This window comes from Maylandia zebra, linkage group LG5 (assembly GCF_041146795.1).
Source record: "Maylandia zebra isolate NMK-2024a linkage group LG5, Mzebra_GT3a, whole genome shotgun sequence".
NCBI lineage: Eukaryota > Metazoa > Chordata > Actinopteri > Cichliformes > Cichlidae > Maylandia > Maylandia zebra.
In genome coordinates, this window is record NC_135171.1 from 11,337,056 (window position 1) to 11,349,428 (window position 12,373).

The 12,373-nt window shown below is 39.9% G+C and overlaps 1 protein-coding gene across 4 annotated transcripts; it reads left to right on the plus strand.

Moving 5' to 3' along the window:
* The first annotated feature begins 2,012 nt into the window (after window positions 1–2,012).
* On the plus strand, window positions 2,013–5,377 carry eevs (2-epi-5-epi-valiolone synthase). 4 transcript variants are annotated; one of them, XM_076883743.1, is made up of 6 exons: window positions 2,013–2,234; window positions 3,050–3,683; window positions 3,884–4,123; window positions 4,384–4,506; window positions 4,573–4,636; window positions 4,703–4,803. In XM_076883743.1, the coding sequence occupies exons 1-6, from the start codon at window positions 2,092–2,094 to the stop codon at window positions 4,786–4,788; spliced, it is 1,290 nt and encodes a 429-aa protein (XP_076739858.1). In that variant the 5' UTR covers window positions 2,013–2,091; the 3' UTR covers window positions 4,789–4,803. The 4 variants fall into 4 exon arrangements, with proteins under 4 accessions (XP_076739858.1, XP_076739856.1, XP_076739857.1 ...); XM_076883742.1 differs by lacking the exon at window positions 4,703–4,803 and adding an exon at window positions 4,846–5,377 and having other exon boundaries at window positions 2,014–2,234; XM_076883741.1 differs by having other exon boundaries at window positions 4,384–4,636.
* Window positions 5,378–12,373: the final 6,996 nt, after the last annotated feature.

Sequence of the window (12,373 nt, forward strand, 5' to 3'; positions counted from 1 at the left end):
AGAACAAACACAGGTTGAGAAACAAAGTCAATTTTCATATAGTCCATAGGTGAACCAACTCGGCAGGCTGACTCCGATCGAACTGGATGGGGAGCCACACAGTCCAGGGACGAAGTAACACCCACAACAGTTTTCACAGCAACAGGTTCAGAGGAGTAGCGAACAGGATCAAGCATGCGTTGCCGTGGGTCACAAAACTTGACCTGATCAAGCAACTCTTTAACGCTTAACCCTAGTCTTTCAGTTAGCTTAGCAAAGGAAGCGACCATCTTGTTACCGCTCATTCGAGAAACTGAATGGTTAAACACTGGTTGTGGACCTGACTGGGCACCACTGGACATGTCAAAAGACACAACGGGTTGGCACATGAAACAGTTACTAGAAGGAGCATCAGTTACAGAACACTCAGTCTCAGATGGTTTGGCTGATGATGGTGGTGGTGTGTGGCTGAGTTCAGACCGGAAAACCCCAGAGTGTACAGGCTGGTTAAAACAGTTCTGTGGGGCTGCAACGCTGGTAGCAGTGTGTGGGTGAGTCTGGTGTAGGATAGCTGTCTTAGGTTCAGCTGTCTCTACATGTAACACATTCATATCGGTTAAATCAAAGGACATACTGCGAGCTTTACAAAAATCAGAGGGCTCAAAAACACAAAGGTTGCTAGCAACTGGTGAATGATCCGACACCGAGGTGCCTCGCTGTATAGTGTCTCCAGAGTCCAAACACACAGTGGTGGAGTTATCCGATTCAGGAAACACAATGGCGGGCAAAACAGAGTTACTCACAGTGGTGGAAAAGTCATGAAGTCCGGGTCCAGAAAACTTGGGCTGAGAGTGTGACGCACAGTCACTCTCACCCAGAGATGAAAACTGCTCCGCTGCTCGGGAACGCCGGCGACGTGAACGCCGTTTTCTCCGGGAAGGGGGAGGAGACGAGCCGGACCGCGAATCCTCCAGCGGACCGGGCTGAACGTCCTCCGACTCTTCACACTGGAGAGGCAGCTCCGGGCGGATGCCTACGGTGGAAACGAGGAAGTCCCGGATGTGGGGGTGCAGCGCGCCGAACAGCCACGGGAGTCCGGACACCATCCGCTGTAGACGGACGGCTACGACCTCCCGGTGTTCGTCTCCTGGTAGCACTTCCCACTCCTGACAGTGATATTCCACCGTGTAGATTAAATCCTCCCGGAGCTCAGCGGAGGGGTTGTGAGTTGCTGGGTCCATGTAATGGTCGCGTTCTTCTGTCATGATCGCTGTGTGGCAGGCAGGAGAAGGACCCAAGATGCAGACTCACAGACACGGGGATAAACTTAAAGAACACAGCTTTAATGCTGGCACGGCAGAACGTAGGACATACAAAACTAAACTGGGATAACTAAATACAAAGCTCGCCAAGAAACACAGGGAGGAGCACACACAACATGAGGGAGAACGCGACACAGAACTGAGGGAGACGCAGACATAAATACACAGAGGGTTAACGAGGGAAGTGGGAACACACGGGGAACACAGCTGGCACAGATAACCATAACGAGACAGGGCGGGGTGAACATGACGTATACAGGCGCGAGAGTCACAAAGTAAAACAGGAAGTACACGGGGGTTCAGACAGGAGGAGAGAGAGAGCACAGGGAGAACATAGACATAACGGGCAGGGGAAACATGGAATAAAACATAAGGAGAGACGAGGGCTCACAGATACACAGAGGGGCACACAGTGGGGTAAGAGCCACGAAGGGAAAACACTTAGGGAACAACACAACAGGGCAACTCAGAAAACATGGTCTAAATAAGGAACGAAATACAAAAATACAAGAAACTAAGAATACTGGGCCCACATGGCCCAGGACCATGACAGTATGTATTTATTGTGGTTAAACTGTTATACATACAGTTAAGTAATGTCATACTTTATTCAAAAAGCAGGTGTTACCTCAGAGTTACGCAAAATGCGTGCATTGACATGTGAAGCATCTCAAAAAGCTCCTCCCTTGTCCTAAGGGCATTCTCTAAACACTGCTATATCTAAAGGCTCCTAAGGCAGGATGAACTTGTCACTTGCTTTGTTCACACCTGTAACTTACAGCCTACAAGAATGGGAAAAGTTCAACCAGAGGAAAAAGATGTCAAAGAAAAGACAACTGAGTTTAGTTTAGTGCGGGTCAAAAGTACATGGAAGGGCCAACTGGGAAAAAAGATCAATAAGGACAGAGTGGACAGTGTCTCGGCTGCAAAAATGTGAGTACACACACCGTAGTCTAATTTACAGAAATCACAGGGAAAACTGTGATAAACCTTTAATCGTATTTTACGACTGACCTCTTTTTGTTTGCAAATTTCTTTCATTTTCTTCAGTCTAATGCTCTTCTCAGTAAATTCTACACTGCAAATTATCACTTAGTTAGTTTGATAGTAGTAATCTGATATTTGCAAATATTGCCGAGTTAAATTATAATTTCTGCATTATTTAGTCTTTTCTAATGGCAGAAAGTGCCACTGGTATTTTTCAGGAAGTGGGATTTAGCCAGAGGTTTGTGGCTAAATTCCACTTCCTGAAAAATACCAGTGGCTGCTTTTGGCTGCAATTCAAAAAACCCATTTTTCTTTGCTTTAAGTCACACATCAGTTTGAAATGTAACACTACAGTCTTTTTCTGTAATAATGCATTACATATGATTACATAACACAGTTTTTTTTATTGATAAGTACAACATCAAGCATTTTGAAGACGAGCGTTTTAGTGCTTTAAACTGTCTGTATCCTGACATAATAAGATTCCTGCTTGGAGATAAGAAAGAAAGAATGCTGTAAATGAGGCTCAGATGACACCTCTGTCTAATAAAGAAGCTATTTATTGTTTTTAATCTTGCATAATTGTGAGGTTAGACCAAGATGATGGACAGGTAGATGACGTCTCTGTTCAGAAATACTTTAATTGTTACTGTTAACTGTTATTAACTTACAGTCTTTTTAATCTCAGTCCAAATACAGACCAAAGGTCATCGTAGTGTCCTGTGATTATAATAAATACTTTTTTGTGTCTTGTCTGGCAGCTGTGAAAATGTCACAGAGAAGGGTACAACCTGGACAGTTATCAGTCCCATTGTCTTTACTTACAAGGTAACTGAAACTCAGGGCTTGCTGGACCCAGGCAACGACACCCTCCTTCTGGGCCACATCAATGACCCTCAGCAGCTAGAGGACATTAAAAAATCAAACAAGCCAATCAGACGCTTTGTGGTGGTTGACCAGGCAGTCTTTCAAATCTATGGCTCCAAGCTAACTGAATACTTAGAGGCCAACAATGTCTCTTACAAGATCTTGGCTCTACCCACCACTGAGGAGAACAAATCTATGGAGACGGCCCTGAAGATCTTAGATGAGGTCAACAACTTCTCTCTTGACCGACGAACAGAGCCCATCATTGCCATTGGTGGAGGCGTGTGCCTTGACATAGTGGGCTTTGCTGCCTCACTCTACAGGAGGCGCACTCCTTACATCAGAGTCCCAACCACACTGCTCTCCTACATCGATGCCAGCGTAGGGGCAAAGACAGGGGTTAACTTTGCAAACTGCAAGAATAAGCTGGGTGCCTACATTCCACCTGCTGCCACCTTCCTTGATCTATCATTCATACAGACTGTTTCCCGACGACATATCTCCAATGGGCTGGCAGAGATTTTAAAGGTAAGGCAAATTTAATTTATGATAAAGTCTGTACGTTGAAAAAAACCCAGCAACTTGTGCTAATCTCATGGGCCATAAAGGTCAAGTACTACAGTCACACATGTGCCATTTATAGCAGAGAAACTAGTCCAGAGGTCACTAAAGATGAGTGACCCCGACAGCAGAAGTAACTCCATGCAATTTTTGTCGGTTTTTTGCAGATGGCTATGATGAAGCACGGCGGCCTCTTCGAACTTCTCGAGAAACATGGCTCTATGCTATTGAACACTAAATTCCAAACTGATAACAGTGTATATGGGTGCAGCACCCTAAAGGCTGCATCACAGGCAACTCGCATAGCTATTATGACTATGTTGGAGGAGCTTGCCCCAAACCTTTGGGAGGATGACCTTGACAGACTTGTGGACTTTGGCCATCTTATCAGTCCAGCATTAGAGATGGTAATGATCACTAATGGCAAATACAGCTGAACCCTTTGTATCTTTTGCTGATAAAGTTTATGGAGTATGTGCAAAATATACATTAACGCTATGTAGAGCTTTAAACACTTTTGAGATTATATATATATATATATATATATATATATATATATATATATATATATATACACACACACACACAGATATCTTAAAAGTGTAGGGTTTCACATTTTCATTCAGGTTGCAAATGATATCATCTCACCTTTCTCTTCCCCGTCCAGAAAGTTCTCCCGTCTCTGCTTCATGGTGAGGCAGTGAACATAGATATGTCCTATATGGTTTATGTGTCCAAAGAGAGAGGTCTATTGACAGAAGAGGAGAAGCAGAGGATCATCAGCTGCATGGTGAGCCTGGAGCTTCCTGTCTGGCATCAAGAGTTTACTATGGAGCTCATACAAAATTCTCTGCAGGACAGGCTGAAACATTCTGGCGGCCTGGTCAGAATGCCTCTCCCTGTAGGTCTCGGGGAAGCAGGTACGGATCCTGTTGCTTGATTTAAATGTACTTGTCACTGCTACAAAACACGTTTTTTCCTTCCAGAAAGAAGTAGAAGTCATTGCTTATGTATTTGCAACAAAGGCGGAACTGGAAGTTTCACATTTTTTGCTGCTGAATTAACTGTTTGAGTTGGTCTTTTGTACTAAATATTTAAAAATGTTGCTTTGCTCTTCTTTTTATTGCAGAAATTTTTAATAACACATCATATGAGATCCTGCACAGAGCTTACGAAAAATGGTGCAAGGAACTGAGCACCGCTTCTGAGAGCAACTGTGACCCTTAATAGTGTCATCCTACAACCCCCTCAATACTGTTTTTTTTTAATGTTTTGTTTTTACATTTTTAAGTGTGTAGTATTATGTACTGTACTTTTAAATGTTTCGTACTGGTAGGAGAAACTGGTTTATAGCATTGGTCTGCTGCATTTTCAGAAACAGTCACATTGTGAGATAACTATTTTTGTATTGATAATCTTAAAGCCTGTAGAAATGGCCTATAACTGTCAGAATTATTGTTAGTGTGTGTTCCTATTGTTATTATTGTCCTAAGTGTTCTCATTGTTGTGTGATACAGTCAAAAATAATTTTTCACATAAGGGCAGCAACAGCTAGCAAATAATATAAGATCCACAGAAATATAAGAAGCCGCTTACAGCTTGTGTTCGTTGCTTGTTATGTCTGTCAAATATATAAGCGCCATTAAAGATTTTTAATTGGTTATCAGTGGAGTTTGTGTTTGTAACAGTTCACTCGTGTTTTACCCTTAAAACTTTTTTAATAGCATTATTTCAACTTTAAAATTGATTTAACATTTATTAAAAAAAATTAAATGTTAAGTGTATTTATTTGCTTATTTCATAGCAAACCTGATATGCTAAAAACGTCAACATCAAGGCAAATGTAGAAACAGCATCACACAATCTTACCACACGTATTTGTTTTTTTTTAATGAATGATTAAAAAACAAACGAATAAAAACACAAAATGCAGTTTCAATCCTGATACTGTTCCTGATCCTTTCTTCTGGGAAAAAAAGGTGCAGTTGGAAATATATGATTTGGAAAGTGGGGGAAATTGCATTTTTGTCAACATCAAAATGCAACACAAAAATCTATAAAATGCACATTATTGATTAATTTCCTCTTCCTCTGTATGTCCCACATTTCCTGATATATCCTAATACTCCAACTGCCACATCCTTACACCAGCACCCTGGCATTAAGTTTTGTTTATGATAGTATGACTACTTCTTTAAATTTCTCATTTTGGCTGAAGATGCAATTACAGGTTTTACTTAAACAATTTATGGATGGATGGATAGGTTAACGTAAAATATAAACTGACTAAATATTCAATTCAATTTTAATTATACAGATGCTTAATAATGTAAGGCACAGACCCTTCAATAAATAACATTGCAGTGATAAATACGTAACCATGGGTGCTTTTTGACAGAGGAGTTGTTTAAATGGCCAGTAGTTCTAAAGAAGTAAAGTAAAGCTTGAGGGAGAGATACAGACCAGCCCGTGTTTATTCGCCAACACTGAATGATGTTAACTGGCATCCTTCTACAGGCTGCTACTTCTGCTATTGACCCCCAAGCCATGCCATTGTATCATCAACTATTATGTAATTACTTCCTCACTTAGCCTACAAGCTATATATAAAATAAAAGTCTATCCTGATTCCTCATTCATTTTTTGTAACAAGTATTTTTCTTTCATTCTTAACAGTAGTAGTTTCTTTATTTAAGTTCAGTTCTTAATTTTAATGGAAAATTCTATTTTTGTAGCTTTTAAACAAGTTTATAACTTTATAAAAGAAATCAATGAGTGTGAAAGTTTAGAAGTGAATGGTTTTCTGTTATTAGCAGGGATTCATGTTAGGTTCATGGGTGATTCAAGATAAGCCAGGTGTGAGTGTGAGCACAAATGGTTGTCTCTGTGTTTTAGCCCTGTTATGGATGGGCTAAAAACACAGAACAATCAGGTGTTGCAATAAGATGCAACACAAACCGAGGAGCACATTGCAGGCCTGACAGCAGGAGGTCCATCACTCCTCCGAGACATCATTTACATTGCAATCTGCATTCATAACTGTACATTCCAAACACACAAATCTCTCACATCTGAAATCCAGGCTGCATCTTGCTGCTATACATCATCGTTCATGTGATCTGGACACCCCAGAGGCTTAAATATTCCCTTAGCAAGTGGCACACAACCAGATGCTTTTAGCAGCCGCCAAAAACCTTCTGGTATAAGTCTAGCTGGATATCTGACCACTGTTCCTGAGAGATTTGGCAGAGCTCATTCATAGGACACTGAGAAAAAGTTTACACAGGTTTATTTACAGGTTGCTAAAAGTGCAGAGAAAAAAACTGTCTGAAATGCAGTGGCTTCTAGGCTGCATATAAGTCTGTGTACACACACACACAGTCACATTTACTGGAGGTGAGGTCTGCAGAGAAACAGAGATTAGAGCAAACTGACAGGAAGCATTAACAGCAGGGATGGCAAAACAAGGCTTATGAAGCTCTGATCCCTTTTTCTACAACTGTGTTAAAAACTGGCCAACTACCCCAAGCTTCATTCATTGCACTCATGGTGGACATCTACTGGCAACAGTGGTTGTTGCACAGCCAAATCTGACTTCATTTGATAGGTCGTTGTTGTTTATACCCAGCACTAAAGACATCTGGCTGAGTAATTCCATCTATAAAATAATAATAAAAAACATAAAAAATATAGTGAAATGGGTTTGTCATTGATTGTAAATTACATAATTGACATGGAGGATATTACATAATGCAATGAGGCAGTACGTATGACTATGTTGTGATGTGTTTATATACAAACCCTGCCCTGATGTCGTCAGTTCATTGTTTTCACCCACATTCCTTTATCTCATTTCCCAATATTCATCTCACCATCTTCCCATATTTATTTCCCAGTGAGTAGGAAGGCAACTCTTGAATAATATGCCACCATGAGTATATTATATTTGAATAAATATGGAGAATAAACTAATTCTGTAGCACCAACTGTAAATATTCCCACACTTGGGAACGTTTCATCAATGGCTCTATTATTGAAAAGTCCAAAATACACCAAAGCAAAAGCTATTAGTAACGCTCAGTGCGCGTAGCACAAGATGTGAAACAGTGAATCAGTCATCTTAAGTACACCGAGTGTAGCTCTGGCCCACTGCTTCACAATAAACAAATTAAAAGCTCCATGGTGCTGAAGGTCAAAAACTCTACTGGGAACTTCTGATTGGAAAAGGGAGGAAAACTTTCATTGATTTTTATTCACATATTAGACACACAGGCTGTGTGTGCTGACTGCACAGGCTCAGGCTGAAGCAGTGCAGCGCCTGGCCCTTTTTCAGGTACCACTAAAGTTACAATGTCACTATTAGATGCCAGTAGATTGCAGTCAACTGAATTCAATTCTCTTAACCCTCCTAACTCCTGTAAATCCTGCATTTGTAACTCTGCAAAAAGCTGACAAACTGAGAATAGACTTAAGTAACAATGAGTAATATTTAATTTCTTTGACAGGTGTTGTTCAACACACCTATTTACAACGTGGCTGTGAAGATCTGCTGGCATCTTCCGGTGAGTTACTGTGACACCTACAGACCATCCACCTCACACCTAAAAACCTGTTTGTGATGAAGTGTAAATACTTTGAGAAAGCCTCTCTTTTGCTTTGCTTTGAAGGCTTTGGGAATTTGAATTCCCAAAAGATTTAGAAGAAAAAGAAGCCAAACCTTTTCTGAAACTGGAAATTTATTTTATTCATTATGTTCACATAACCTCTAACTGAGGCTACGTCCACACGTACCCGGGTATTTTTGAAAACAGATTTCTCTGTGCGTTTGCACCTTTCGTCCACACGTAAACGGCGTTTTTGGTCACTGAAAACGGAGATTTTTAAAAAATCCGGCCAGGGTGGATATTTTTGAAAACTCCGTTTTTGCATTTACGTGTGGACTAGAAAAACGGAGAAAATGCAGCATCAAAGGTGTGCGCATTTTTTGACGTCACACTGTGCGCCACGTTATTGTTTCGGTGAAATGAATTTCTACGATACTGTTAATTGTACTCTCTGCAGTGTTTAAATGCTTACATATACACACAGTTACTGTCCCTCCACACATACGACTCGGTTCTGCTTCTATGCCCCAGCTTTGTTTACTTTTTCCCACCGAGGCTTCTAGACTTCTGATTGGCCAACATTTCTGCACGGTTAGGAATATATCGCCACCTGTTGCTTTGGCATGTTCCTAGCAGCGTTTTCCTTCATTTCTGCGTTTACGTATGGACGGGATTATTTTTTAAAACGAAAACGGAAAATCTCCGTCTTCAAAAATACCCGTGTACGTGTGGACGTAGCCTGAAACTGTACCGATGTGGGCATTAAACATAATTAATAAAATGAGGGACAGAGTTTCAAGCCTGAATCCTGCTTAAGTTTCCAGAGGCCATACCTCCTAAATTTCAGTGATTCGCAATTATTAACAGTCCAGCTACAGTGTTTCAATATTTCTGTGATTCTTTAAATAGCTTTAAAAGATAATTCTTCTAACTTTATTTTACCTAAACTCCTCAGCAATGCCAGAAATGACATCCAAACCCTTAAAGAGAAGCAGCAGGAAGCATAAAGCTCCAAACTGCTCACAGCACATGAAGTGGTAATAGAGGTAGTTCCCCCGTGTCCTTCTGGGAGCTTCCTCCTTGCCCCCTTTTGAACATGGCCTCCCAGAACCTCAGCATACTCTCCAGCATTGTCACAAAAGCCACTTTGGCTCAAGTCTCCAAAACCCTCAGAGACATGGAAAGCCAGGACATCTTCTCCTTTTCCATCAGAGATGACATGGTCCAGACTGTCCTGAGGGAGATCAGAGAGAAATATCCAGAAGAAATTCTACTCAACAAAATTGCAAACTTTGCACCAGAGCTTCTCAGAACAATTGTGGACGTAGCAAAGAACACCATATGCAAGATCTTCAAGCCCCCTTTTGGAAGTCCACCAGTGTCTGATGTTATTCCAAATGAAGAACCTTCTTCTAAAGGTCTGCCAATGTCTAATGTTCTTTACACTGAAGAACCTCCTTTTGAAACTGAGTCAGAATTTTAAAGGGTCCTTAAGGGTTAACTTCACTAAATCCTACAAGGACTAAAAACATTTGTTATGCACTGGCTGAGCATTTTATGTAGGCTAAAAAATCATGCAAAATATATTCAAATAGTTGAAATCATCTAAACTATCACACCCCAACATATAGCATAAGTGAAAAAGTGAAAAGCAACTATAATTGCTATAGACAATTATAGCTTGGAGTGCATGAAGTTGTAGAATTCCATTTGCAGAGATAGGCATTATTGCTAAACGTTCAAGGATGCATAAACCATCACAATCAGAAGCACATATTCCACGTTTGTTTTTTGTCCTTTTTACTAATATTCAAAAGAATATTCTTGCTAACTTTGGTTTCCAATTAAATGTAATTTGGTGTAAACAATGAAAAACTAAAAGGGAAAACACGTTTCCAAAAGTTGAAGAGAGCACTGAAAAAACGATTTTACAAAAAGAAAATCGCCACTTCAGAGGGACCTGACAATGAGAGTGAAAGGCAATTATATGCCTCTCGTAGTCAATGCTAACTGACAATGAGGTTGTGCAGGATGCTGCCATTATGTACACTTGGGTTTTAAGGGGTATTTATTATTTTCTTCTTTTTTTTTGGGTTGTATGGAAGCCCCAAACGCAATTTCATTGTTCTTGACAATGACAATAAATAAATAAATACTAAATATACTAAATGAAAGATCAGCTGTCACTACCAGTGATGTCAGAGAGCCCCCTTGACACGACAAAGAAAACGTCTAGTCAGAAATTATTGGATGAGAAACTTGAAGACTTGGCAATAGGACACCACGAACATGACGAGATAAAGGCTGGTCATCCGATCACTGATAGCGTGTTGTCAACAAATATCTGTGAGAGAGACACGGAGGATGATGTGGTGTTAAAATGCTCAATCAACAATCTCTTTATTCCATACGACACTTTGAGCATTACGTCCGGATGGGAGATTTGCATAGGAGGGTGTCCAGCCAATCTCGAAGTGTCTGACCGTTTCTCACATTCTTATAGTTTCAGCCCCCTCCAAACTAAGCATGGACATTATTTCTCTCTCTCAGTGAGGCTAAGTTACGACCTTGGCTGTCTGTGCAGTATGTTTTGTTCTTTCTAATCAGACAAATAAAGCCATGATTCTCTGCAAACAGTATTTCTTATACATCAGCAGTATAATGCATCATAAAACAGTGTATCATCCCATTCCTGTTTTTTTCCTCAGAACAAACAATTAATTAAATCAAACAATCAATCTGCTGGTCCCTCTCTAGTTTAAACAACAGTGTTTTCAGTAGCTTTCCACTAGAAGATGGTCCCCTGTTATCTACTTACTCCCAGGCAAGCGTGAGCGAGAGTCTACAGCAGTCTTCAACTAACTTTAAACATCTATGAAATAGATAAATGTATTTTCATGAATAACAGGATATTTATTCCATGTTTTTTTTTTGTAGTTATTAACAAATATGACATGACACAGCTTACCTTTCTCGTTGACTCTTCTGCACCTGACAATGGGAGAGCAGATTGTCACTTGTAACCAGCGTGATTTAGATGCTACAAAATGAATCTTGGGAGCTGAGTTTGTATACTCATAACTGTTCTTAGCTAAGAGATTCTTGTATAAAGTAAAATTAAAAATACTTAAAATACAACCCTGAACATTTGAAAAATATCAAATTGTAGAATTTCTATCACAAAGCTATTTATAATTGCTAAAGGTTCAAGGATGTATAAGCCATCACAACCAGAAGCATATACCACACGTTTCTTTTTTGGTGCATTTGTAACAGAGTCAGAAAATAGCTTAATGAATTTCCTCAAAATTGATGTGCTTTGTGAATAGTTGGAGCCACCTGGTGGACAAATACCGCAACTGTTAAGGTTCCAAATTGCATGCACAGCACATGCAAAGGAAAATACTCCCAAGCTGGTGGTAGGTGCTTGTGAGCAATGCTGTTGTCAATTTTGTATGTGTATTGATGAAAACATTCTCATAGTGGCAATTGTCAACAAATGTATTTTGATTTTTAAGCAGTACTAGCATGTATCCTGAAAGTTACAGGCATTTTGATGCATGGGTAGTAATTTTATTCACGAGTAGCATTTTTAGTTAGCATGCTAAGCTAATACTCGTTAGCTAGTTGGGTGCTTTTTGACTTGCATTCAGCTCTAATTTTTCTCTATGAGATTGTAATTGTTCTAATTCTTGTTAACAGAACTGAACGTTACAGTTGCTTTTCACACTGTTGACGACTGTGTGCTGTTTTTTTTGTACCAGGTAGGCGCTGTTAAGTACAAGTTTTAGTTGATGCTGTTGTATAGAAATAAAATGATGAACAATGATGTTTGTTTTATTATATAAGAGCTGTTTTTATATGTTATTGTTGTTGTAGGTTAGGAAAAAGGAGATATGATGTCTCTCATCTCTCAGTTACCATAGGGAGAGAGGTAGATAAATAATACTGCCACTATATAATCACAGGTTTGGTTTCAGCTAGAGCTGGGCGATATGAGATTTTTTCATATCACGATATGTTTTTTTCATTTCAGGCGATAACGATATCTAT

Coding starts and splice junctions, on each gene's coding strand:
- eevs (XM_004567400.2), top strand. CDS start 2,092: ATGGGAAAAGTTCAACCAGAGGAAAAAGATGTCAAAGAAAAGACAACT. Junction 2,235..3,049: donor AGTGTCTCGGCTGCAAAAAT/GTGAGTACACAC, acceptor CTTGTCTGGCAG/CTGTGAAAATGTCACAGAGA. Junction 3,684..3,883: donor GGCTGGCAGAGATTTTAAAG/GTAAGGCAAATT, acceptor GGTTTTTTGCAG/ATGGCTATGATGAAGCACGG.